The 25,782-nt window shown below is 35.5% G+C and overlaps 1 protein-coding gene across 1 annotated transcript in view; it reads left to right on the plus strand.

Moving 5' to 3' along the window:
* The first annotated feature begins 326 nt into the window (after positions 1 to 326).
* Positions 327 to 25,782, plus strand: part of antxr2a (ANTXR cell adhesion molecule 2a) — a 234,761-nt gene continuing 209,305 nt past the window's right edge. The window contains exons 1-7 of the mRNA XM_088911903.1: positions 327 to 802; positions 15,785 to 15,856; positions 17,838 to 17,909; positions 18,165 to 18,246; positions 19,751 to 19,852; positions 19,958 to 20,026; positions 21,926 to 22,006. Coding sequence (XP_088768029.1) covers positions 654 to 802; positions 15,785 to 15,856; positions 17,838 to 17,909; positions 18,165 to 18,246; positions 19,751 to 19,852; positions 19,958 to 20,026; positions 21,926 to 22,006 — 627 coding nt within the window. The 5' untranslated portion in view covers positions 327 to 653. The remainder of the gene's footprint in view (positions 803 to 15,784; positions 15,857 to 17,837; positions 17,910 to 18,164; positions 18,247 to 19,750; positions 19,853 to 19,957; positions 20,027 to 21,925; positions 22,007 to 25,782) is intronic.

The following is a 25,782-nucleotide window of genomic DNA, read 5'->3' on the forward strand; positions in this document are numbered from 1 at the left end:
GCCATAGGCATACAAAGAGTGAAAAGCTTTAACAACTTAAAAAGGTAAATTTAGGTTGTATGTATAATAGGTTACATGTTGACTGGTGGAGTCTAACTAGGGGTTACAAGAAAACCAGCCTCTTAACGTCTGTTACATTTGTCAATACCCGATGAATAAATAAATCTTATAAATTCGTTATACTAATAACGTCCATTTTAATTAGAGGTTTACTCATATAAAACACGTCACTAAATTCAAATTGCGTTTATTTGAGTAATGTTAGAATGAAGTGTTTGTCTGCACAGCTGTATCAGATCAGCGCATGCTCGTTACAATTAGGATTCAAGTCCAACAGAATTCATGAGAGGCTGGGTGTTGCAGTTCATCTCCGGATGAACAGTTAAGGAATGAATATGCTGCTCGGGTTATAACAGTACTATATATAAAAAAAACATTAAGAAATGAAGTCGGTGACGTGATTTCCTACTTCGCAGGAAGCACAGTCACTTCTGTCTTGTATTGCTAACTTTTGACTGTGAGGAGTGAGACAGCTCCGCTTTTTTTCCCTCCAGAGTCAGTTGTTGTAAGGTTTAGATTTATAAGAGATTATTTCATATCCTAGCTTGTTTGTGTAGGTTATCATCAGAGGTCTGTACTTGCCGACGAACGCCATGGACAAGAAAAAAAGAAAAGAAACGGAACCATGTATTTTAGCGACCCAGGTTATGACATTGCTGCTAACTTTGTTTGTTGGATATTCTTGTAAAGCAGAAGAAGCGTCATGCCATGGAGCCTTTGATCTGTATTTTGTTTTAGATCGGTATGTATTGACCCTGCATGTTTTATGATTCCTTATTCTTAAAGTGCTGGTTTAAATTTATACCTGTATCCTGTCCTTGCAAAAGTATCGTTTTTACCATAAATGGGATTAGATTAAGTGAAATCAATGGCAAAAAACAGATGTTTTTTTCGGGTTTTCTTTAGTAATGAAACAGTTAAGGAAATGTTGTGAGTCAAGTACCAGATACACTGTAAGCATGTCGGCGTAATTCAATTAGTGAAACAGTTCGTCGTTGCTGAAATGGATGGTTAATGCAGAATTCATATTTGTGTTGCAAATACAGCAACAGCAATTTGTTGCCGTTATGCACAGGGGCACAATATCAGTGTTTCGTTAGCCATTGTTTTAGTTCGATTGTTATAGGAATTTAAATATCTTTTTTAGTCACTGCTCTTACAAAGTTTAGAAAGGAACAGCACTTTTCCTTTAAATACAGCTCGAAATAAAAAAAATGGTAAAGTATGGAGAACATAGACTCACAAGTGAGATTTTTACTTTTTCAAAACAAAATTCTAAGTACAACAGCTGTCATGAAAATGAATATAATCCTGATTAATTTGATTATTAATTATCACCATCAAAACTTTTTAGAAAACTTCATTTTTGGTGAACTTGTTTCTTGGATTCTTGCCAGGTTTGCTGGCTAGTTCCAGGTCGCTTGGAGCAGTACTTTGGTTCCGAGTCAAGTTCTCCACCCAGTACATAATTATTTAATTATAGGATGATGGTTAAGATATTCTCTGAAGTTTTACATTTGAAGATTAATAAAAATATGTTGTGGCTTTAATGTGTAGTAAAGTTTTATTTTTTACATTTTTCCTGATACACTGAAGATCCGAAGCTTACATAGATTCTGTTTTTGTAAAATGTGAAATATGTCAATGCACTACATGCAGGCCTAATATTATTTTGTGACTAAACATTCTTCTTTCGGTTAGAACAGCTCTACAAGTTTCATATTTCAGGAGACACATTTTTAAAAATAATAAGTACATGAGTTAGGAAGTGGTTAACTTTTAATATAGTTGAACTTTTGATTGGGATCTTAAGATATCAATATTAACCATTCATCCATTTTCTAAGCACTCTGTCCAATACTGGGTTGCGGGGGAGCCTGAATCTGTCCTGGCAAGCAATGGGTGAAAGGCAAGAAACATACTGGATAGGATGCCAGTCCATCACAGTGCACACACAGGCGCGAACATGACCACGCTCACACCAGAGCCAATTTTCGCAGAAGCCAATTAACTTACCAGTATGTCTTTGGACTGTGGTGAGAAACTGGACTACCTGGAGGAAATCCACGCAGTCACAGAGAACATACAATCTCCATACAGAAAGGAACCCAGGAATTCAACCCAGGGCCTAGTGCTGCAAGGCAGCAATAACCATAACCATGCTGCCCTGGCAATTATATACTGTGCACTAATGAAATCCCTGAGGTGTGTGATTAAAATAAATCTAGGAACACAAGCTAGGCTAGTTTTTTAGTACATAGACTACATACAAATGCAGCCATTCAAAGTACAGACACGTACCGGAGGTAATTGGCTACGGCCTCGCGCATCATGACGCGCGTTGACACAAAATACCGCGGTACGTGATTGGTTGACCGACAGGGGCACTCGTGGTGCGTTGGTCGGTCGTAGAAAGATTTAAATGTCTTTACTGTGCCCGTTTTAGTATTGAATATTTATATGGAATTTTACCACTGAAGGGAAATCTTAGTAGCTGAGCATAATAAGAATAGGAGCGTACTGTAACGCATGTGAAGGCCATAAACGATATTAATTTTGGAACATAAACATACAGTATATGGCTGGTCTCGGTACTTTAAAGAAAACATACACACCAGTATTCCATTTCTCCCTAAACATTTTAAGCATCGAAGTCTTTAACGTGATACTGGAGTCAACAAGCATACTTTTAGAATTTGATTAAAAGGGAATATAATATGGAATCGCGTATCTAAAGAAATTAATAACGATATAATATTCATGTACCGCAACACAAGAATTGTACACGCTGTACGATGTCTGTTGATAATGTTTTGTAGGGCTTTTTCAACACTCCTCATGTGACCTCGCCGGTGGTGCTGTGGGTTAGGTTCCTGACTCCCACGTTACATGCTGTGTGTTCGAATCCCGCTGGAGCCATGACTTTTTTTTAACAAACATTTCTTTGAAAAAATAAAACGTTTCCCTGGCTCAGAGATTAAATAAAACTTCACTCGCACCAAACAAATTTATATTTCTAAATATCACAACATGATCCAATTTAAGTCATTTTAATAACAATGAATAGTCACCTATGCGTTACAATATAAACATTTATATTGATTTAAATCGTGTTTAAATTGCCTTTATTTAAAACCCATAAATAAAGCTGATACTGTTTAGACTTTTAATTATTTAAAACTGTATTACAGCAGCACAATGCACAATGCAACGTAAATCGCTATCTTTGTCTTCTGCATAATAATGTTCACCTCTCTGTCCAGCAAATTAACAATAGTAATAATAATGAACTTTATTGTATATGGCGCCTTTAAAGGTGGCTCCTCAAAGCGCTTTACAAGATAAAAACAATAACAACAATACTGTTAGGCTGGGCAAACGATTTTTTTTAAAGAAATACAAAAGGAGATATAATGATGTGTTCCGGCTTAGACATTAACGAAGAGCATAACACGTGGGCGGTGTAGAGGTCGGCTCTGGCTTTCCCATCTACTGTATACACTGCAAGTACAACCCCCCTCTCTGCGGGAGTGCTGGCTGTGACGAATTAAACCGGTTTCACAGGTATTTTCAAAGTAGGAAGTACAGTACTTACTAGTTAAGAAAGCTAGGCTCCTCAATGAAATTGCTTTAACATGCTAATGCGTTGGTGTAACAGTCCGGGCGTGGCAAGCTTCTAATGTCAACCCGACTACGGCGAAAGGAACCCTTCTTTCATTGGAAGACAATGAACATATTCTAGCCCTAAATGAATTAATAGCAAACATGGTTTACATAAAAGACATTTTTACAAGAAAGTTTAGCCTTTGTCACTAATGAAACCACTAAATGAAGACATAAATATAGAAATCTTAAGATTTTTAAAATACATGACTTTGCTAAAATTTATTTAAAAATAAAAACGATTGTACAAACGCCAGCGGAGAGAGAGAACAGGGGAGGGATGTTAGTTTTGCATAAGGGGCGGGGCTATGGGAATGAGGTCTATTTGGGAATGTGGAGTTACATGTTCTGGCTGTTTGTGAATTATCGTTGTTGAGTATGGAGTGTTGAGGTATTGATTTTGTGTAATGCTTTATGTTGAAAATTGAGGTGGATTTTGTTTATGATAAAGAGGAGGGTTTGGTTTTGCACAAGGGATTATGATAATTGGAGGAATTTGAGAGAGTTTGCGGGCTATTTTTGGTTTGTATTACGAATAATTTGTACAAGATATTGAGATTTGTTGATAATTGTTTTGCTTTAATGGTTTGATATATTTGATTTTGTATTGTGGTTGTTATCTATGTTTTTGGTTGGTATTATGTTTATATGGTTGTTTTTGTTGTTTGGTCGTTATTATGGTTATTATGTTTATTGTGTCATTTTTGATTATTGGATGTAATAATCAAAAGAGAGAGGGAGCGAGCGCCTTCTTTTTACTTTTGTAGCCAAAGGGCCTTGCAGATCAGATTCCCTTCCCCCTACGGAAAGACAGACACATGTTTTCACAGTTTAGAAGCCGCTCTTCCGACGCAGGCGAGCGAGCAGCCCCTAGATAAAACATCAACTCCAACGAAAGTATTAATGGTTTTTAATTACCGTACTCTTATGGAACATGCCACCAGCCATCTGCATTGAACGATTAAAAATAAAAACGATTACGATTGGCACTCCTGTAGCTTTTTCACGAAACCTCCTTTTTCACGAAACTTCCAACAGAGCTGTTCAACCAGTTTTTATCGGGCACCTCTTATGTCAGGCGTAAGCGATAAATATACAGTATTTAGCTGAAAAGCTGTACAACGCAAGACATTTCGTTACTCTAGGAGGTTTCATGAAAAAGCACATTGTGCTGCTGTAATAGTTTTAAAAAAAGTCTAAACAGTATCAGCTTATTTATGGGTTGTAATTTAAAAAAAAGTCCAAAACCGCACTCAAAATGCAATTTAGCGCTTTCTGGCAAGAGGAGACACCCAAATTAATAATGTAACATGCTACTGTTTGTGCATGAACATAGTAACTGTATACTGTTATTTCTTTAGATACGCAATTCCATGTTATTTTTTAATCCCTGGCGGGACCGGGAGTCCATAACAATCAAGTAATAGGTTTCATTGCGCTTTGACAGATCGTCTTTAAATCAATTGTTGATTTAAAGTTTGACAGTAAATATTTGCATTGTAACGCATACTGTACAGCTTCTATTTCTCTATAAAAATCTAAAAGATTGTTTGCGCAGCCTAAGAGGGGGGCGAATGCACTACAATAGATTAGCATACTGTAGAGGAACACAGTATAGGCATCGTTGATATGAGGGCTTTTGAAACCAAATTTCCCAAATTTAATATGTGCTATATTTATTGTCAATTGATTGTCCATAATATTGCTATTCTAAGCAAGGAGCGCTTCACCCTGCCTGCTGTGGGAAGAGCTGGCTTATTCCTTCCCTGCCTCACTGAGGGCAGACCCTGCCAGGCCCTTGTCGACACCGGTTCGACCATCACCCTGCTGCGGCCTGGTGTCCTGCCGGGCACCGAGGCAGCCGGACCCCCAGGGCGCTCACCGTGCACTTTGGGGCTGTGAGGGTGAAACACCCCTTCTACCTTGCCCCAGTCCGTGTGGACTGTATCCTGGGATTGGACTGGTTGCGGCAGGTGGGGGTGAAGCGCTCCTTCTGGCTTTCCGGAGTCGGGGTAGAGTCGCTCAAGGGCGGCCTTCCCCTCTTTAGGCCACCCCACTCCCGTTTCCTGACGGCCTCCGGAGTCCCCGAGGCTCCAGCGCCCGGTACTCCCGTGCGATGTGTCCCCTCTCCCCACAACGGTGGCAGATGACCAGCCGTCGTCGCTCCGCCAGCATCGCCGCGCTGGGCATCTCCTCCTCCCCATCTGATTCCCCGTGCGCCCCTCCGTTGGTGCCCACCGGTCTCCTCGAATACGGCATCAGCCTGCTCAGCCAAAGCCAGGGCCTGCTCCAAGAGGACCGGCGCGGCCAGCATCACGTGGCACTGCACCTCAGTCGGTGCCAGGGCCCAGAGGAACGCCTGGAGTGCTCTCTCCCTGTGGGCCTTCTCCGGGAGAGTAGGGTAACCCTGGCGGGCTAAGTAGGCCACGTTTGCGGCTGTTACCTTCACTGTTACCTGGATACCTCTTTATTTAGAACTCACTCTTCCCCCTGCCTGTCTGGCTTCTTTTAATCCCTCTGTGCCCGGATTGCAGCGGGTAAGATATTTTTCCAAGAAAAAAAGAGAAATTAAAAAAAGAGAAATTTCACCAGAGCCCCTTCTCGTGTCTAATTTTTAGTTTAGAAGGATTCAAGCAGGATTTTGGATGAAAGGCAGCGACCTTAGTCAAGCCCAAATCATTATTGAACCCATTCAGAGCCTACATTACATTTTAGCGTTTCATTCTGAGCAGAAGACCCTCACACCTGAAGAAGGCTTGCATTTTCTCCTCTTTTAAGCATGTGTACAATGCTGTAATACAATTTAAAATAATTAAAAGTTTAAACAGTATCAACTAAACTCTATTAATATAAGTATCGAGTGGTATTAAATAAATACAGCTTTTTAGTATAGATTACACTTTTCTAAAATGTATTTAAAAAATAAAAACGATTACTAATCTAATCTTTCCACGTTTGATCCCAAAATCCCAAGAAAAATAAATCTAAACGGGGAGAAAGCTATGCTGAAAGTTTATTAAGATACTTAGAAGACAAAGATATCAATTTATGTTGCATTTGTCTGATTGTGAATCAAAAAACACATATATTTAAACACACGTTTGCGATTTAAATCAAAATGCGATTTAAATCAATGTAAATGTTTATATTGTAACGCATAGGTGACTATTCCTTGTTATTAAAATGACTTAAATTCGATCATGTTGTGATATTTAGAAATATAAATTTGTTTGGTGCGAGTGAAGTTTTATTTAATCTCTGAGCCAGGGAAATGTTTTATTTTTTCAAAGAAATGTTTGTTAAAAAAAAAGTCATGGCTCCAGCGGGATTCGAGCACGCAGCGTTACAAAACATTATCATAAGACATCGTACAGCGTGTACAATTCTTGTGTTGCGGTACATAAATATAATTCCATATTAATTCCCTTTTAATCAAATTCTAAAAGTATGCTTGCTGACTCCGGTATCACGTTAGTTAAAGACTTCAATGCTTAAAATGTTTAGGGAGAAATGGAGTACTGGTGTGTATTTTTTCTTTAAAGTACCGAGACCAGCCATATACTGTATGTTTATGTTCCAAAATTAATATCGTTTATGGCCTTCACACGCGTTACAGTATGCTCCTATTCTTTTTATGCTCAGCTACTAAGATTTCCCTTCAGTGGTAAAATTCCATATAAATATTCAGTACTTAAATGGGCACAGTAAAGACATTAAATATACATATACATACTGTATACAGTACAGTTTGCATACAGTAATATGTTTATGTTCCTAAATCGATCTCTTTTATGAGCATGTGAAAGGCATGGTGAATCGGAGATTCTCAAAAATTACTGTACTTTGCATGATTGGAAACAAATGCGTGATGCTGTGGTGTTACTTTTACAAAGATGGTCAATGAAAAAAAGAATGTGGACCAGGGCAGTACTTTGAGTTTACAGCTTGTCCAAGGTCATTCATTATTAATACTATTAGTAATATCTTCGTTAAAGACTTTGATGGTGACAGCTCAAACATTGCGGAAATTCGGATACTATATATTTTACTTGCGGTACTATAGGAGAATTTACGGTAACTTGCGGTAGACTGCGTAAAGCGCGCCGCAAAATAATGCGGTATCGCCCGCTTGTTTTGAATGGCTGCCTCTGTAGACTGTTGATTCAGTATACTGCTAAGCGATTAACTGTATATTGTCATTCAGTAATTAAATACATATTAACATGAATTCAATGCAACAGATTGTAACAGCAGGGTGCAAAACATTGATCTGTATTTCCACAGCTGGATGAACAGAAGACTTGTCAGAAGATACTGGTTGAGACTGTTAGTCAAACCGTATATAATTATACTGCTATACAGTATATTATTAGTAGCTTTAGGGAAAACCATGAGAACATAAAGCTAGAACACTTCCATCAGTCATAAACCTGCTTCCTCTTTCCTAAGAATTGCATTTTGTAAAGTGTGTGGTGATGTAATGCTCAGTCTTCCTGTTTAGCTGTGCTCTGATTGTGCCTTCCAATAATATAAAACAAATTTTGTTCTGGGAAAATATGCCATTTTAAGACATTTTCTTTCCTTAAAGTGTCTTAACATACTGCTTCACTTGCTGGTTTGGCAACATACTGTACAGTAAGTACCAATAATTGTAATAGGCTGGGTAAATTAGTGAATATAAGTGGCAAAATAATCGTGAATAGTCAAATCATTTTAAGTATCCTTTACGAAAAGAGGGTGACTAAGAAACCCAAAAGCATCATGGAGTGTGTGTCTCATCCCCTCCATTGCGAATTCACACTTCTCCCATCTGGGAGACACATCTGTGCCACCAGGTGTAAAACCAACAGACTCAGGAAATCTTTCATTCCCACTGCAATTACACTCTTAAACAATGCAAAGTAACTACAATGTCTCTTGTCTTTTGTTTCTTACCACCTGTAACACTACTATATTCTCATCCCTTTTGGTAATGTTTATTTGTCATTGTGTAATGTTTGACTGTACCATAAAACACATTTTCCCTAGGGGACAATAAAGCTTGAATTGAATTTCTGTGGATATTTGGAGAGAAAATGGAAAATGTGAAGCATTATGTACAAAAATCGTGTCATTTTCTGAAATTAAATGAGTAAGTCTTTCATCCATTCCATAGAGTGCTCAATTTTTCTGAATCCAGATTATAACACATTTGGCAGTAGGAGGGGGACATCAGTCAATAGACATAGAATTCTTTTCATATTCTACAGGTCAAAAGTTTGGGAGCAACAGCTACTGAACACAGAAGCAGTGTTCAAGCACAATATTGGTGGTTGTTTTTCTCTCTACGCAGAAGATTAAATTCTTTATACCCCTGCCTGAAGAGACAAACTTCCCTAGTTTGAACTAGGGCTGGGCGATATGGCCAAAAACATTATCATGATAAAAATTTTCATATCAGTCGATATCGATAATTATCGTGATAAATGTCAAATCATTATTTCTTTCAAGTTTAAAGGCATATTTTTTCTCCTGAGTGAAAGTTGAAGAAACCAGACAGTTAATTGGTAAATTAAACAACTCTTTATTTTAAGAACACAACAAACACTTGCCAAACAGCAGAAACATTAAACAAATCTGAGGTAGAGAGTATTCAAGTCTTTTTTATATCAAAATATGCATGAGTAAAATTTACAATATAAATATCTTAATAGAAAAATTAAATACTGCAGTGTGATAAAACACACATAGAACATGGCTCAGACAGACTGCAAAGTTTAAAGTGCTTTAAAGGATAATATCAATAAAAAAAATAGACAAAGAGATCTTAATTCTGGTCAGCATGCCGAACCTTTTGTATAGACTGTACAAACACCTACAACATTTTATAGGTGTTTTAGCTGACAATGTAAACAAAATAAATAGACAAAAGAAAAATCTCAAGTGTGGTCAAATGGTGAAATAGGTTCGTGGTGTTGCCTGTCTTTGCTGGCACGGATCTGCGGCACAGTTTGAAGTGCGCGCTGCTCTGTTTTATGTCTGATCGTAAAAAGCTTCGAGCTGGTTGTTGGCAGCACTACATTTGCTTCAGTGTCACTCATTTCTCCACTCTAACTACAGTCCTGTCAGCCACCACCGTGTGGGTAAACTACATCATGTTAGCTGCCCGGTCTACAACACGCACGCGCACTCGCGCAGTATTTTGTGCGCATGTGCATATCATGCGCAAAGCATAAACATATATATCGAACATTTATCGAACTTTTGTTAAAATTATATTGAGGAAAATTATATCGCAATAATTATCGTTATCGAATTATCGCTCAGCATTAGTTTGAACATAAGAAATTTAACAAATAAGAGGAGGTTATTCTGCATATAAAATTTGTTTAGTTGCTTGTAGGTGATAGACCTGATGTCTCATCCTGCCGTTTATCATGTAATATAATTTTTTACGTGGAATTTACCACTTTGTTAAAATGACAGCCCAATGTGTCTTACTCATATTAGGATTTATGTTGCCTGATATCATTTTCGGGTAAATTTAGTGTCTTGTAAAAGTATGCCTCCCCTCCAAATGATACTGAGTTTTGTTGAATTACAAAACATGTATCCACATGTTAAGTTGAATATTTTTAATCAAAACTTTAATGTTCAACCTGAATACTTTAATTGTTGAAAGAAGGTACGTAACAGCAACAAATACAAAGACAAACTGTGCAATAAAATGTTTTGTCTTGATTTAACCCTGCTGTACTGCAGTGGCATTTAAAGAGTCATATCAGAACTATTGCTTCAAGTCCAGTAGATACTGTTCCGTTGCACAACTTCCTTTAAGGATAGTTATACAACTGATAGTTAATAGTTGTGTTGCTATTACATTAATGAACATATTTGACAGAGTGTATTCATTGTACATTTTTAGAACAGGTGGTTGTGGTGATCTGTTCAGAAATGCAAGATACTAATCATGAGAGTTAGATTTTGCAGTGTCTGATTTGCCTTCAGCATCTCTTTATGTTTTGTAAAGAATAGTACACTTTCACAGATGTCACAAAGTCCTTGTAAGAAGATGCACTAATTTTGAATTAAGTTGTAAAGACATTCCTTTAAGTGATTATTTTTTCATCAGTTTAGATGTGAGCTTGCTAAGAACCATTTGAAAAATTTGGCATGTAACCCAGTCGTTTGCGATAGAGCTAAAATCACAGGGCATTTCAGAATATCCACATGTCTTCATAGACCTTTAGAAGATGTAAATGTCCAGGTGGTGATAAGAGTTATTTTTATTATGAACAGAAAATAAGAATTTACAGGTACTTTACACTGTTAAACACAAGTGCTAAACACCTGTTAGTCTTTTATTTGACCATCTTTGTGGATAATTTTGAAAGTTTGTGGCTGAGATTGATACAAATGACATTAGTTTATAATGAATTAAACTTATTTAATTAACTATTATTTCTATTATTTGAAGTCTTGGGTAAATTTTATTTTGAAAAGTTTTCACTTTTGATACTTGTGTTTTCTAATGCTAATTTTAACTTTCTGAAAAACTGTATTGTTATCAAAGTTCTTCTGTAAAAGACATACAGTACCAATTTACATACAGTGCCTTCCAAAAAGTATTGGGACGAGATTTCAAGTTATCTCATTATAGCTGTATGCTCTGGAAATTTGGATTTCAAATCACATGATGAATATGAGACAAAAGCAGACAATATCCCCTTTTACTATGGGTATGTTTATGCATAAATGTTTTACCATTGTACAACAACAGCACATTTTTTGTTCACTCCCCACATTTTAGATGAACGTAAGTATTAGGGCAAACAGGTTAACAGGTGTTTCTAATTGCCAAGAGGTTACACTTTGCATACATTTCAAATTCACTAAAGAGCTTGGAAGGTCTAGGCATGGTTGAGGTCTTTCGAAACTTCTTCTGAAGTCTTTCATTTGAATTAGTCAGCAAAAATCAACATGAAGACCAGAACACTCACTATGACAGAAAAGAAGGCCATTTTGAAAATGAGAGGAAAGAAAATGACAATGAAAGAAATTAATTAAGAAGAAATGACTCTTGGCATTGCAAAATCAACAAGCTGGATTATTCTTAAGAAAAAGGAAACAATTGGAGGAGTCACTAATAGACAGAGAACAGAACGTCCGAAAAGACAAATGCAGGGGATGACAGGAAAAAAAAAACATATTACTGTCAGTAAAACAAACTCAGAGTGTGGGGGTGCAAATCTTGAGTCCCACAATCTGCAGAAGACTTCACCAAGAAAAATTCATAGGCTGTACTGCAAAGTGTAATCCCCTTATCAGCGGCAAAAACAGAAGGGCTCAATTAGAATTTGCAAAATGAGCCACAGGAGTTCTGGAACAAGGTTTTTTGTTATTTACTGATGAAACCAAAATAAACATATTAAAGTTGCACACTTTACACAGACAGGAAAGAGTGGAACATTCTAAACTGGCCAAGTCAATCACCAGATCTGAATCCAATTTTGCATGCATCTAATTTGGTCAAAAGGAGACTAAAGGCAGAAAGCTTGACCAACAAGTAACAACTTAAAGAGGCTACAGTTAAAGCCTGACAAAGCATCTCAAGTGAAGAAACAAAGTGATGTCAATGGGAGGGAGGGTTAATCCAGTTATTGCAAGCAAGGGATTTGCAACAAAATACTGACTTTTTGTCTTCAATTTGCTTTATGTTTAGTTTGCCAATACTTATTGTCACCTACATTTTGGAAGCTGGCCACAACATACTGTATACTTTGATTCAAAACTGATTAAGTTTGTTTGCCAAATATATCCTAAAAAGTAAAGCTGACCTTCTGACTTCTGACTCAGAATAATTTGTTTTATGTGAATTGCAATTTCTTGTGTATACAACAGGGAAATGCCAATTTTAGGTTTTAGTCCCAATACTTTTGGGGGGCACTGTATCGCCATGAAACTCAGAGGGTCAGTTCTGAACTAAGATTAAATTTAAAGGTCAATTCCAATCAAGTTTGATCAAGTCTGGAGTTCTTAATTAATTGCAATTAGAAAAAAATCTCATAGCTTTTGAAGAATGAAGAGATAAGAGAGATGCCCAGGAAGTGGGATAATAATATCATTTTCATGTTTTTGTATGTTTTTTGCAAACTATGCAGTTTAGTGGCTTGACGTAGGTTTTGTGCTCAAATGTATTCAAAGATGCTGCCTGTCCTTGGTCAGTAAGGTAAGGGGCACGTATTTGGTAACCTGGCTGTACGCCCAGAATATGAAAAGAACTAACTGTTGTCTAGTCTGCAACTTAGATATAATTAATTGGCAGGTGTTGCTGTTTTATCATTTGTTTAGAATATGTCATAGTAACTCTTTGTGTTTTAAGGTATAAAGGACCATCTTCAGCTACTTATTTTTTAAGTCTGGTGGTCACAAGCCAGACTCCCATATGCATATGAATAAACGGACTTCTGCTTCTCAGACACCTGAACTTTGTCATTTGTTTGACACTACACTTTTAACCTAAAACTGACATTTTATAGTGAATTGTATTCAAAATTTGCACTGGATTACTTAAAATAACCTGAGAAGTAGTACTCGCAGTGCATCTCGGCTTAATTGTAAACACACCTGTATGTAATTCACACAATCACAACTAATTGCCTAAAGAGCTAATTAGGCCTAGAGGAAGAGGAGCCCAGCTAGTTCTAGTAGCTAGTTCTGTTGATGCATTGCATGTTGTCATCTTCATAAGAAGGTTCATTAGTATTCCAGTTGTAGCGGCGAGGCTTAAAAATAAGGCAGAATTAAGTGTTTCTGAGCTTCCCAAATGAGGCCCCATTTCTCTGTTCATCTCTGTGGTGCAGCCACAGAGAGACCATTAGTGCAGGGTGATTTAAGGTCTTAGGACAGCTCCCAAAGGGGGAAGCACTTAGCTAAGTCTGGCTATCATGATCAATGGTCATCCATTGGCGCCTATCTGTCTAGGGAGTGCCAGTTGGACATCTGGACTGCATTCCTAAGTGTCAGGAGTAAGTGACTCATATCTCACCGTGGTCAACCAATCAGGGACTGGTAGGGCCGAGTAACCCACGTGGGACTCTGATGCCCATGGAACTTTCAGCCAATGAATGAGCTGAAGTTCCTCCAGGTAAAAACAGGCAACACAGAGAGCCTGAGAGATTCAGATTCAATAAGATTCAGTAAGATTCAGGAGTGGACTTCTGTGGACTGTTCTAAAGGGAATTCAAAGGAGAATTCCAGGGCAGGACGGCCCAGGAGCAGAAGGCTCCCAAGGGCAGGACATTCTCGCAGCGCGCCTCCTGACCATCCTGAGACTCAGCCCGGACAACCACGGAACGGCCAGTGTGTCCGAGTGCCAGAACTTTCCTTTGTTCTAAGAGTCTAGAGCGGAGGTTGCCAGAGAATAACCAGAGGATCCACCCGAGGTTAGCACCAGCAGCAGGCCTCGTGAACAGGTCAGAACTGTGGACAACTGAATCACTATTCAGAACTAGCTCTTCATCAGGAACGAACCGGTCCTCTTCCTGACTTGCTGGGACCCACAGTCATCTTTTCTCCTGTGCACAAACTTTGCTAGTTAAAGCCAACACTAACTAGCCGGTCAGTGAGCATCAGCAGCGCACCGTCGCAAGCCGCACAGCACAGCCTGGCACACAGCCAGAGAGCGCGGATTGGACAGCAACAGCCTGCAACTGTTTCTTTGTGCCCGCAGGAGATCTGAATCCCCAGAAATTGGATGAGTATTCAACTTCAATGCATTACAGCTCGAGAATTCAATTGTTATCCCAACCAGTTGATATCAATTTAATTCCTAAGAGTTATGTACTTGTTTTGAGTATCTAATGTAGAAGTTATAACCAAGTTCATTTACGAAACGGTCTAAATGAATGATATACTGAACGTATGTCCTCTTGATATGTGTAACTCTTCGTAACTGATTGAATATATACCTTTTATATTCTGATAACCCTCACGATAAGATCTGTTAGGTTTACATGCATATTCTATGTATTAATAAATGTATCCTCGTGTATTAGTACCTGTGTGTGTGCGTTGTTTGAGTTATGTCGCATGGTTGGATTCTAAAGCCATCAAAAGAATCAACTTTGTGATTTACTGCTACAATTAGTAATTGTCTCAGTAAATGCCCAAACCCTACAGAACTGGTGCCTTCAGAGAGCCACTACATTTACATTTTGGCCGGCTATGATTACATATTTGGCGTCCCTGAACGGCTATGAAACATTACACAGTTGTGATGTGAATGTTAAGTAATCAAATATTCTAAATTTACTGGAATGAGCTAATAAATGCTACAGCTATGTTTAAACCCATATTTACATTTAATCTTTGTTGAGTTTATTTTAAAGACTGTCTTTTCCTAGTCCAATAGTAGGCCTACACCAGGAAGGGGCAGAGATTGATGAGATTTGCCACCTCCTGACAGTCTTCCAGATTGTGGTTACTTGTTTTGTGCTACTCAGCTTGTGTTTTTTTTAGATCAGCTCTAGACATCTGGACACTTGGCAGTTTTGTGTGGTATGGTGCTGGAATTGTAAGGAATAGAGAAAGCAGGGAGTGTGCATGGGGAGAAAAAACATCTTTCATTTGGTTTGGAACAATATGCATGGTGGAGCAAGTGGTGAAATGAGTCTGTTATATGATTAATCTGTATCTCCTCATCTTTTTGTTTAGATTTCTGTGAAGATTTATTTACAGTTTAGGTCTAAAATACATGAAAATACAAATGAACCTAGGGTGTTTACAATATTTTTTCTCAGCACTATAAATATTATATAACCTAGATTTATAGCCTCATTGTCAAAGTTATCAACTACTTAATAACATTTGTATATTGGTGGTCACTTAGGAATTCAATTAAAAAAGAACATTACATATTATAAATATCCATAGCTGGTTTGGTTTATATTGTAACAAAAAAGCGGAACAAAATGTACTTGGTTGTTGTGTTCAGAAATCCATATTAATATTGGAGGTGTTAGAACAATAAAGATATAATATTGTTTGACAATTCTAAATTAATTTCCTTCTTTTTATTTAGGTCTGGCAGTGTTGCAAACAACTGGCATGAAATTTATGGATTTGTTGAACAGCTCACGAATCGATTTGTCAGGTACGTGATCTCTAACAAACAAAATCAAAGAAAAAAATGTGAAGCGAATTTCTACCTTATATAATGTTGACTCAGTTTGTGTGCTGCACAGATAATTTCATCTTAGCCAAAATAAACTAATTTGCAGAAGAAAATAGCAAATGGTCCAGGTGGGAGTGGGTGGTATAGTGGATTAGTCTGCTGTGCTGCGATGGTAGCCATTTGTACTGGGGGTTCCGTTAGAATACACTGTAAAAAATGTAATAAAAAATATGCATAGAAGAAAATTATGCCATAAAACAATACAAATCTGTAATATAAGCATTTACCTTGTGTTATCCTGCCATTTGTTACCTCTGAATTCCACCTACAAAAAACTGATGCATTGCATTTTTTACATTTGATTCTGCATTCACACAAAAGGGCATTCTGGAAGTGTAGAATGACCTAAAGTGTGGCATATTCTGTTTTGGATCTAAAGTTATTTACATTGTTTTACAGACTTCCAGGCATTAATTTTATATTTTATATTTCTTAGTTTGATTATCATGAATGAAACCTTAAGTGATATATAGTATTAAGAGATAAAGGTATAATTAAGGTGGTTTAAAAATGTTATTGTTCCTAAAATTATAACATGTGATTTCTAAGTTACTCTTGTACAGCACATGACCTGTTGATTCGCTCTTTTGCTAAACTTGTTTTTTGCTAATTTTGCTAAAAGATACAGTTTCAAATTAGTAATATAATGAATATTATTAATATTCAGAAATTAAATACACCATTACATTAAAGGTAAAAAGATGTATTTATGTTTAAGGCACTTGTCTTTATTAAAGTTTTACCAAACTTGACTGTAGAGCTCAGAAGTTCTGATTGTACTGTGGAGGAGGAATAAAAATGTGGCATGTGTCTCGTGGGTGAGAATTAGCAACATATCTCCTTATGTTGCAATGCTCAGCATCTTTAAGGTCAGAAAAAGCAATAAATACCATATTCAGTCTACTTTTCATATGGAATAAGAGGACTGTATATCTTAGTTTTAGGGAATCATAGCATGGGTTTCAGTTAAAAACCACGCTATTATTTAAGACAGACATTTTCAAAACTGCTTTTGTTATTGAGAGATGTTTAATCAGTGGTTGTTATCAAGCTAAACTGTTTGTGATGCCAATATGGATTTCAAGTCTGAAATGTACAGCAGCTCAAAGGCAGACACCATTCAAAGGATTTAAGTAAATTCAGTTTTTGCTCCTCATCCCCTGTGACCCTAAGTTGGAGGAAATAAACGGAATCTGCATTTTTTTTCTTCTTCATACCCATCCATTTTCAAGTCAACAATTATTTATAACTTGGCTCTAAGACTACAATCTTTTTATTACATAGAGATAATGAGGACTTGCTCCACTGATATATACTGATATCAGTGCCTTTCATGTTAAGAAGCTTACAGCAAGTGCTTTATATGAAATTGTAGCACCCATTGCATGACTTGAGTTCTCTCAATGACATCACTAGAAGTTTTCACGTGTCTAATAGGCCTGCTTCTTGTCTTCCTTAGTTAATCCAAGCAATGTGCTCTTACAAAAGAAGATCTGCTTTATTTTCTTTCTCGGTGTTTAATTGGAGTTGGCAGAGCTTCAGAATAGTTTAATAGTTTAATTCTATAATTGTATTCACTTCTATTGAATTATAGAATTATTCAGAGACTAAGTTTTGTGATCATATGGGAAAGTTTGAAAATGCATACATTTCCAAATTATTTTAATACAATCTTGGATTTAATCAAAACTTTTAGCTAATCATATGCTATTTACAAAATGATGAAATTCACTGCTTTGGCTGTTGTTCTATTGGGTCTGAAATTTTGCTTTAATCTAGGCATTCGTTTATTTCAGTGCTTTTTATGTTAAAAAAACAATTATAATGTGCACTTTATCAGTTTTATTTTGTTTGTTTCTCTCTGTTTAGTCTTTTTCACGAATGTATTTTTCCTTTATAGCCCAAGAATGAGAGTTTCCTTCATAGTATTCTCATCAAAAGCTGAAACCATGATGTCTCTGACAGGAAACAGGTATATTGCATATTCTTATTTGGTAGTTTGATGTTTGACAGTTCACTGTATGTTGAGTAAATGTCAGTTAAGTGTACCCAAAAATTAAATTGGTATTATTTCAAAGACTCCTATACTGTAGGTTACAAATTGCAAATTTATTCACCCAGAGCCCATGCTAGTTGTGTAATTAAAATTTATAAGTTGTATTATAATCATTTCTCTTCAGTCCCTTTTGATGGTTATTTTTTGTCATCACACTGTCATTTATTTTAGAAATGAAATTGAAGAAGGCCTTCAGAGATTAAGTAAAGTGACGCCAGCAGGTGAAACATATATGCATGAAGGTATAAAACAGGTGGGTTAACAAATAGTTTTTATGAATAGGAATTCTAGAAGAATAAATACTATTTCTTCTAAAAAAAGAACAAAATCAGGTGCATTCTTTATTTGTTATAAGGAGAAAATTGATTTTAATTAGGTTGCAAGTTTTATTAGATCATGTTTAATGAAATTAATTTGTTCTTAGATTAAATAAACCACAAATTGTATTGTACAATAATATCTGGTTAAATATCTGTCAGATGTTTAAACACACTTGAATAAAGCATGTCATCTTTAATTAAAAGTGCCGTTGCTAAGATTTTGATTTTCCTGTGTTCTGTTTTTCTTATTTTCTCTCATTGCTTCTACTGTCCAAAAGTCTTGCTAATCAGGTTCATTGGTGTCCCCCATCCCCTGTATATGTATCCTGCAGTACACTGACATCCAGTTTATCATCCTAACTTGATATCAGGCTGTATTCCCATATATGCTGTGTCTGCCGGGTTAGACTCCAACTCATTGCAAACCTCTAAGCTTTAGAATTGTTTAATCTTCATTTGTTATCCTATTTAGAAGTATAGTAGGCACTGTTTATAAGTATGTTCATATAATAGTCCATATGTATATCACATAATTTTCCCTCAGCTATCATTTAACACTGGATATATAAAATAACATGAAACTAATATTAGAATTGTTTTTCTTTATCATTTTTTGCAGTTTTTTCAAATCTATATCAGAATGTTTTTATATACTGCTTTTCCATGGAATTAAGTTTAATGTGTTCTGTTCTTAACTGTTTTATGTTAATAATTGCAAAGCGTTTTAGGTTAAATGACCACTTTTTGCAAATACAGTAGTGATAAACTAAAGGCATTGCATGGCATTGATGAATGAAAGAGTTACTCATATTACTTGATTCTGCTTATCTCTCGTGACATTCTTCTACAGTTATTGAAGATCATTCTCTTTTGTTTTTGATTACATAACCTGACATGCAAAAAATAAATACAATAATTTCTTAATACTGAGAGATGGGGGAGGGAGATGACTTGTGACTTGCACTTTTCTTTTTTTCCAATTGGCTAAATTGCTTACTCTGAGCATTTAACAAAAAAATCTGAATAGTGCTTTATCACAACCATTATTTCTCAGAAAGTTGTAGATTCATTGATATACAGTAACTGGTAAATGTATTTAGATATTCTTATGGCCCTACATACTGATAAACATGCTTAAGTATATTCAGGCGTCCTGCTAGTTTGGATATGCTAATTTGTTAATCCTTGAAATTCTGCATTGCTCAGTATTTAGCTTTGTCTTATCAAGTTAAGCATCTTTCTTCCAGCAATACTAAAATATGTTCAGTTTATTCCAGAAATAAACTTCCACTGACCCAAATCTTGCTTCTTTTTTTGTGTTATTAGATGAAGGCTTTTATTCCTTTTCCTGCAAGCCTTACATTCTTATATTTCACAAGTCTTCTTATTCATAGTGTTAAGTGTAAAATAACTGTTGTCTTCTGATTTTTTTATTAGGCAACAGCCCAGATAGAAAAATTCAGGGGTACATCCAGTATTATTATTGCCTTGACGGATGGAGAACTAGAAGGCTATCTGTATCCACTGGCAAAGGAAGAAGTAAGATGCTGTACATGCTGTTGCATTGCATGTTTAAAATAATTTCTTTAAATCAAATTTTATTGTGCTGTTTTTGTAATTTTACATTTGTATTCTTAAATCCAGGCAGATAAGGCAAGAAACCATGGTGCAAGAGTTTACTGTGTCGGTGTTAAGGATTTTGTTGAAGAGCAGGTAAATAAAACAGTTAGTCATGAATATCATTTTGGTAGCCAATTTATAGTGTGCATGAGTATATACATTTATACTTAATTCAATTAAATATTTTCAAACAATTGGAGTCATATTTGACAGATTTAGGATTGTGATAATATGAAGTTTAAAGAAGGAAATTGATATTAATATCAGGTTGTCATAATGTCTACAATTGGAAGTAAAATACATGTATTGTACATATAGTAGAAATGATTCAGGAATATAAACAAATAATAATCTTGATATCCCTGCAGAATTGAATTGAAGTTAATTTAATTACCCATGTTAGAAAACAATCCCCAGATGGAGAGTTAAATACTGATCCCAAACAAAAAATAAATTCTTATATTTTTACATGTTCCATTAGTATTATGTTCCATCATTATTCATAATGGGTGAAAAATGATTTGTGCATTTAAATTTTATTTTTCAGTTACTTTAGATGGAATTCATTTGCCTACAGAATAGTCTGTCTTTTTACCGCAGTCGACACATGTAATATGCAGTACAGCATTGGGTCTCACATTGTTTCTATTTTAAGATCTTTACAGTATGTTAAATCCCAACAAATACCTTTTCTTTGGTTTTCTGTTTAATTAAATTGCACCTCTCTTGGTTTTATTCTTAGCAATAAACCTGCTTATCAGAATGACATTTAAAAAAATAATTTAAAACCCTTACATTGGAATTTTTATAACAGGTTAATATCTTTTTATTTTTTAGTAATTTGGTTGTACTGAAATAATACCTGACTTAGCTATCCATATTACTGAATGTGGAGTAAACACTTCATTCTAAAATACATTTTAAAGGACTACTTTGTTGGTGTGGTTTGAGTACTATCTTTGTTGTGCAATTCCATGAGGTGCAAAAAATGAGCAGAGTCATGAGCCTTCCTTCCTTTTAATTAATTGTGCTTTTAAATCACTTATCAGCTTCATTTTGTTCAAGGTATCTGTGATTTCTCATCTTTTAATGCTGTCTGCTAATACAGTATCTGAAATTGTTTCCCAAACAAAGCCTACCGAAGTGTTTATGAATCAATAAGGAAATAAATCTTTAGCATTGTTAAGGAAGTATTACAGCACAATTGTATATTTGTATTGTATGTTAGTATTTTTGTGACTTTATGAAACTTAATGCTTAATTTTCCATTCTGGATTTTTGCATTTAAGAATCATCCACAGACTGATTATTTGGAAACAGGAATGACATTTTTTCTAATTTGTGCAAAAGTCAAATTTACTTTCTCAGTTATAAGAAGCCAACATAAACAGGAGTAGTTTAATATTATTGTTTGTACTTCCTTTACTTATTAAATTAGGATATGATCAAAGTCACTTATGAGGAAGTCAAAGTCATTGCTAAACTATTACAAATTACAAAGGAGTTATGAGTAACCTCAACAGAATAGCATTTTTTTTTATCTGAGATAAAATTAGTGGGGAATTGGTCTATGAATTGGCTTTATTATTCTGTTTTCCTCCCCCCTAATAGCTGGTGTGTGGTGAGTGTTCTGGCACACTATGGCTGCCGTCGCATCATCCAGGGATGCTGCACATTGGTGGTGGTGGAGGGGAGTCCCCATTACCTGTAAAGCGCTTTGAGTAGAGTGTCCAGAAAAATGCTATATAAATGAAAGCAATTATTATCATTATTAACTAGGGTATTATTCCAGGGTAATGGTTTAGTGTTAGCACTCCATTCTGCTTTGATTCTCCATACTGTATATCTGCAGGTGGCTTGTCCTAATTTTTCTCTTGCTTGCATATATAATTACATATAAATATATAATTATGTGCAAGTGACAGAACAATGATTAAAAAAGAGCATTTAACTTGAAAAATGAAAGAATGCATTTTTTGTATTTTTTAATAGCTTGTGAAGATTGCTGATACCAAAGATCAAGTATTCCCTGTCACAGGAGGTTTTCAAGCACTTAAAAGTATAATAAATTCGGTAAGTGTAGTCTGCTATATTTGTAAATGTTTATATTGCTTATTGAGTTAATTATATGGTGCAGTGTTGACTTATTGCTAATTTTAAATGTTGCCAAATTGGCCTGGTCATGAAAAATGTGGAAATCATTTTAATGTGCCTGTATCTTTGATCTAAACTTTCTATTTTAAATATTTATGATAAGTGTAAATACCCAATTTGTTTACATTTTATATTAAACATTTTATGCATGTTTTTTAAAAGGGGGTGAATTGAACTGAGTATTTTTATTTATGAAAGCAAATTGGACATGGAAAGGAACACAAAATGTGTGAGTACACACAGAAAAAATAGAAAAGGAACTTTTAATTAAAACTTTTAAGATTAGAAAAGGTATCTGACATTGCTGTTGTAGTTTTGCATTCACAGAAAGCACCTAGCCATCCTTTTTTAAATGAGAATTTTTCGTAGATGAATGTATCCAAATGTGATCTCTGAGTAACTTGGTCTCCACCTGACTCTGTAAAATAGATTTTATCTTAAATAAGATTCGCTAGCAAACATTGTAGTGCCTATAGGTTGATAACAGGTGGACCTGAGTCACACGAGAGTGCACACTAGTCACATAATACCAAAAGCACTCTTTTATAGCATGCTCTCAAAACAGTAAGTAGAGAGCAGACACATCCTCAGTGCAGCTGTGGCAGAGAGAATCACTGGTGTGGTGTTGAATTTTGTGTACAAATTTAAGGTGGATTAGCAGGTTAGGACTACAACTCAGGACTGACACCTTTGTCTAGTTCTCTTTCCTATTTGAATATATTGAAACATAAGAAATTGATTTGAGGACATGTATTTTTATAAGGGAATTCCAATCTGCTTTTACTTATTAATCTGTTAACATTTAATGATATCTTAAATTCTAAATATGTTAAACCTAAAAATTGTAATCGAGAATGTGAAGTGGAAGATCAGTTGTCACAGAAGTAGGATTTAAAGGCATAATAATTTATTTAAATAATTTTATATCCAGGTTATTTTTTATCCAGTAAGTCTACTGGTGTTATCAGATTAGATGCGAGAAACTGTAGTAGAATTATCAGAGAACAGACTGGGCAGGGATAGAATGACATTGTTCGAGTGGATTCAGGTTTCTCACAGGACATTATAAGACTCCCCCAGCAACAAGTGCGTACTCTGGGGAATTTTAAAAGTTAGTCCAGAAACCTGGGGATCAAAAACATTTTGTGCATAAAATGGTGATAAGCTTAATTGAATGCTGTTAATTGATACCATTACTGGGCAGAAATGGCCTTCAGTGACATTATTAAAACTACGGATGGACAGTACTTATCTTCCTGCCAGCCGTTATGAGTAACCTTTTTACTTTATTTTGTATAAAAGAATGCGTAATTACTTTAAAATATTTTGAGCTTTACACTTTAGAAAGCATTAGACATACAAAATACATGTGAAAAAGTAATTAAAAACTGAAAGTTCATAGATGATGTTTGAGGAATGCTTAAATGCTTGAGGAAAAACTGTGCCTGAAACAGTTATAGGCATATAAAAAGTGAAAATGCTTTAATGTTTAATGTCATTGAAGGTTTAAGACGTTCTTCTGTCTTATTTATCCAAAGGAAGCTATAGCTCAGACTGACACTATCTCAATATGATTTTTCCTTTAGTAAAGAAAACATTTTATCTTGTGGCATTTGATAACATACAGATGTAGCCATTCAAAATGCACGGTAAAACCCTGTACTGTGGGTTTTGAGCTATAGGCGTCCGCAATATGTGATTCGCTGTCCAAAGATGATCGACAGGTGGCATGTGTGGTGCGTTAGTTGTTAGTGAAATGATTGCTTCATTTTATCTCTCTACTGTGCATGTTTAAATCTACTTAATATGGAATATTAATACATAATTTTACAACCAAAGGAAAGGTAGCTGAGTATAAAAATAACGGGAGCATAACATGTCTGAACGTCATATCGTCATAAAACGATATTAATTTAGGAATATAAATATATTATACATACTGTATATAGCTAGTAGTGGTAGCTTAAATAAAAAGTACAAAAAAGTATTCCACTTTCTTAATAAATATTTTATGCATAAACTCAGTCACTTACTGTGGTTATTTTGGAAAAGTTTTGACATGCTCGTTCTGACTATATTAAGTTTATATACTCTGTAAAAAGCTATAATGTTTTAACCTTTTCCATGAATACTTGTGCAGTGCTGTACAGTTATTTCAGTAAAAAAATTGTATTTTTTAGAATCTGCTTAATAGGGAATATAATATGGAGTTGTGTAACTAAAGAAATTAATAATATTAATTTAAGGATCTAAATATAACATATTTATATAGCCGGTAGTATTACCGCAGTCCACTTTCTTTGTAAACATGTTTTATTTTTTCTTTAACTCATTCACTTATGATTACTTTTGAAACATTTTAAGGTGTTCGTTTCAGCAGTTTCCGAGCGGCCTGTTGGTGTAGTGGGTTTGTCAATAGGGATCTATCTAGGAGATCCGAGTTCAGTACCCGATTAGGGCAAAAGATTTTCTTCTAACAAACAAAGACTCCTTTTAAAAAAATAAAATAGTAAATATTATGTACACTATATTAACAATTATTAATTGTTTTTTATGCATCACAACATATTCAATGTTAAATGATATTAATAATGGAATAAAAATGTGAATGAGCCAATGTGAATACTGTCAACAATGGGAGTAAAAACCAGTTCAACCAGTTTAATTCAATTCAATTCAAAATACTTTATTCAGTGGGGCAATTTAACACAAGCCTTTACAACAAGCCTTAAAATGAAATCGTATATATTATAATTATAATCGAGACTAACAAAGGGGTGTTAAAAAGACCACTGGAGATATAATAGAGAACATTATTAACAGTATGAATTTATTAATAATAAATTATAATTTGCACACTTCTTGTATCTTTTTCAGAGTCATTTTTTTCTCCGGATTTTCATAAAGGCCCTCTATGTCATATACCACAAGAGGGCCTTCTAGCTGCCCTCTCTCTAACCAGTTTCCCATGAGAATGTATATCAGTACCACCTGGGTCTTCATTTGAAGCCTTATATTACATTCTCATGTGATCATCCTGTGTTCGCTTCAGAACCACGGAACCAGGAGAAAGGCTGCAGACATCCGTTTCATTCTCTTATAGAACCCTCTACTCTTTTGTAGAATTCTCGCAATTTTCATTATTTTTTGCGGGCTAAGAGAACGCAACTACACGTCTAAACGTTGGCTCTCTATCTCGACCAGAGGTAGCGATCCTCTGCCAGTGAAGAAAGCAGCCAGAAATCCCACTCTGTGACACCTGTCCCTGCCTAAATTAGACATTGCATGACTTTAAAAGCCATAAAAAATAGTTTCAGATAGTTAAAAATTTTTATGCATGGAAAATGGGTGATTTTTCTTCTTCGTAAAAAGGTTTGAATCTTTGTGTAAGTTCTAAGTTTTTTGTTTACTTTTTAATTAAACATTTAAAACACTGTTTACATTCCCCCCTCTCTCTGTGGTGTGAAGCAGATCAGCATCATCATCTTTTAGTAATAACATGAATGAACCTCCAGACCATCTCCAGGATACTCAGACAGGAGGGCTTGTTTCGCGCCAGCCAGCTAGTGCATTATGACCTCGCAGTAGGGGGAAGGGAAGTGAGCTGTAATCGGATCAGATCACTTTATTAACCATATACAATTTCTTGCATTAGAAATGCGTCTTTTTCGCATATCCAAGCTTGCTCTTCATGA

This window comes from Atractosteus spatula, chromosome 3, assembly GCF_055471065.1.
Source record: "Atractosteus spatula isolate fAtrSpa1 chromosome 3, fAtrSpa1.hap1, whole genome shotgun sequence".
Classification (NCBI taxonomy): domain Eukaryota; kingdom Metazoa; phylum Chordata; class Actinopteri; order Semionotiformes; family Lepisosteidae; genus Atractosteus; species Atractosteus spatula.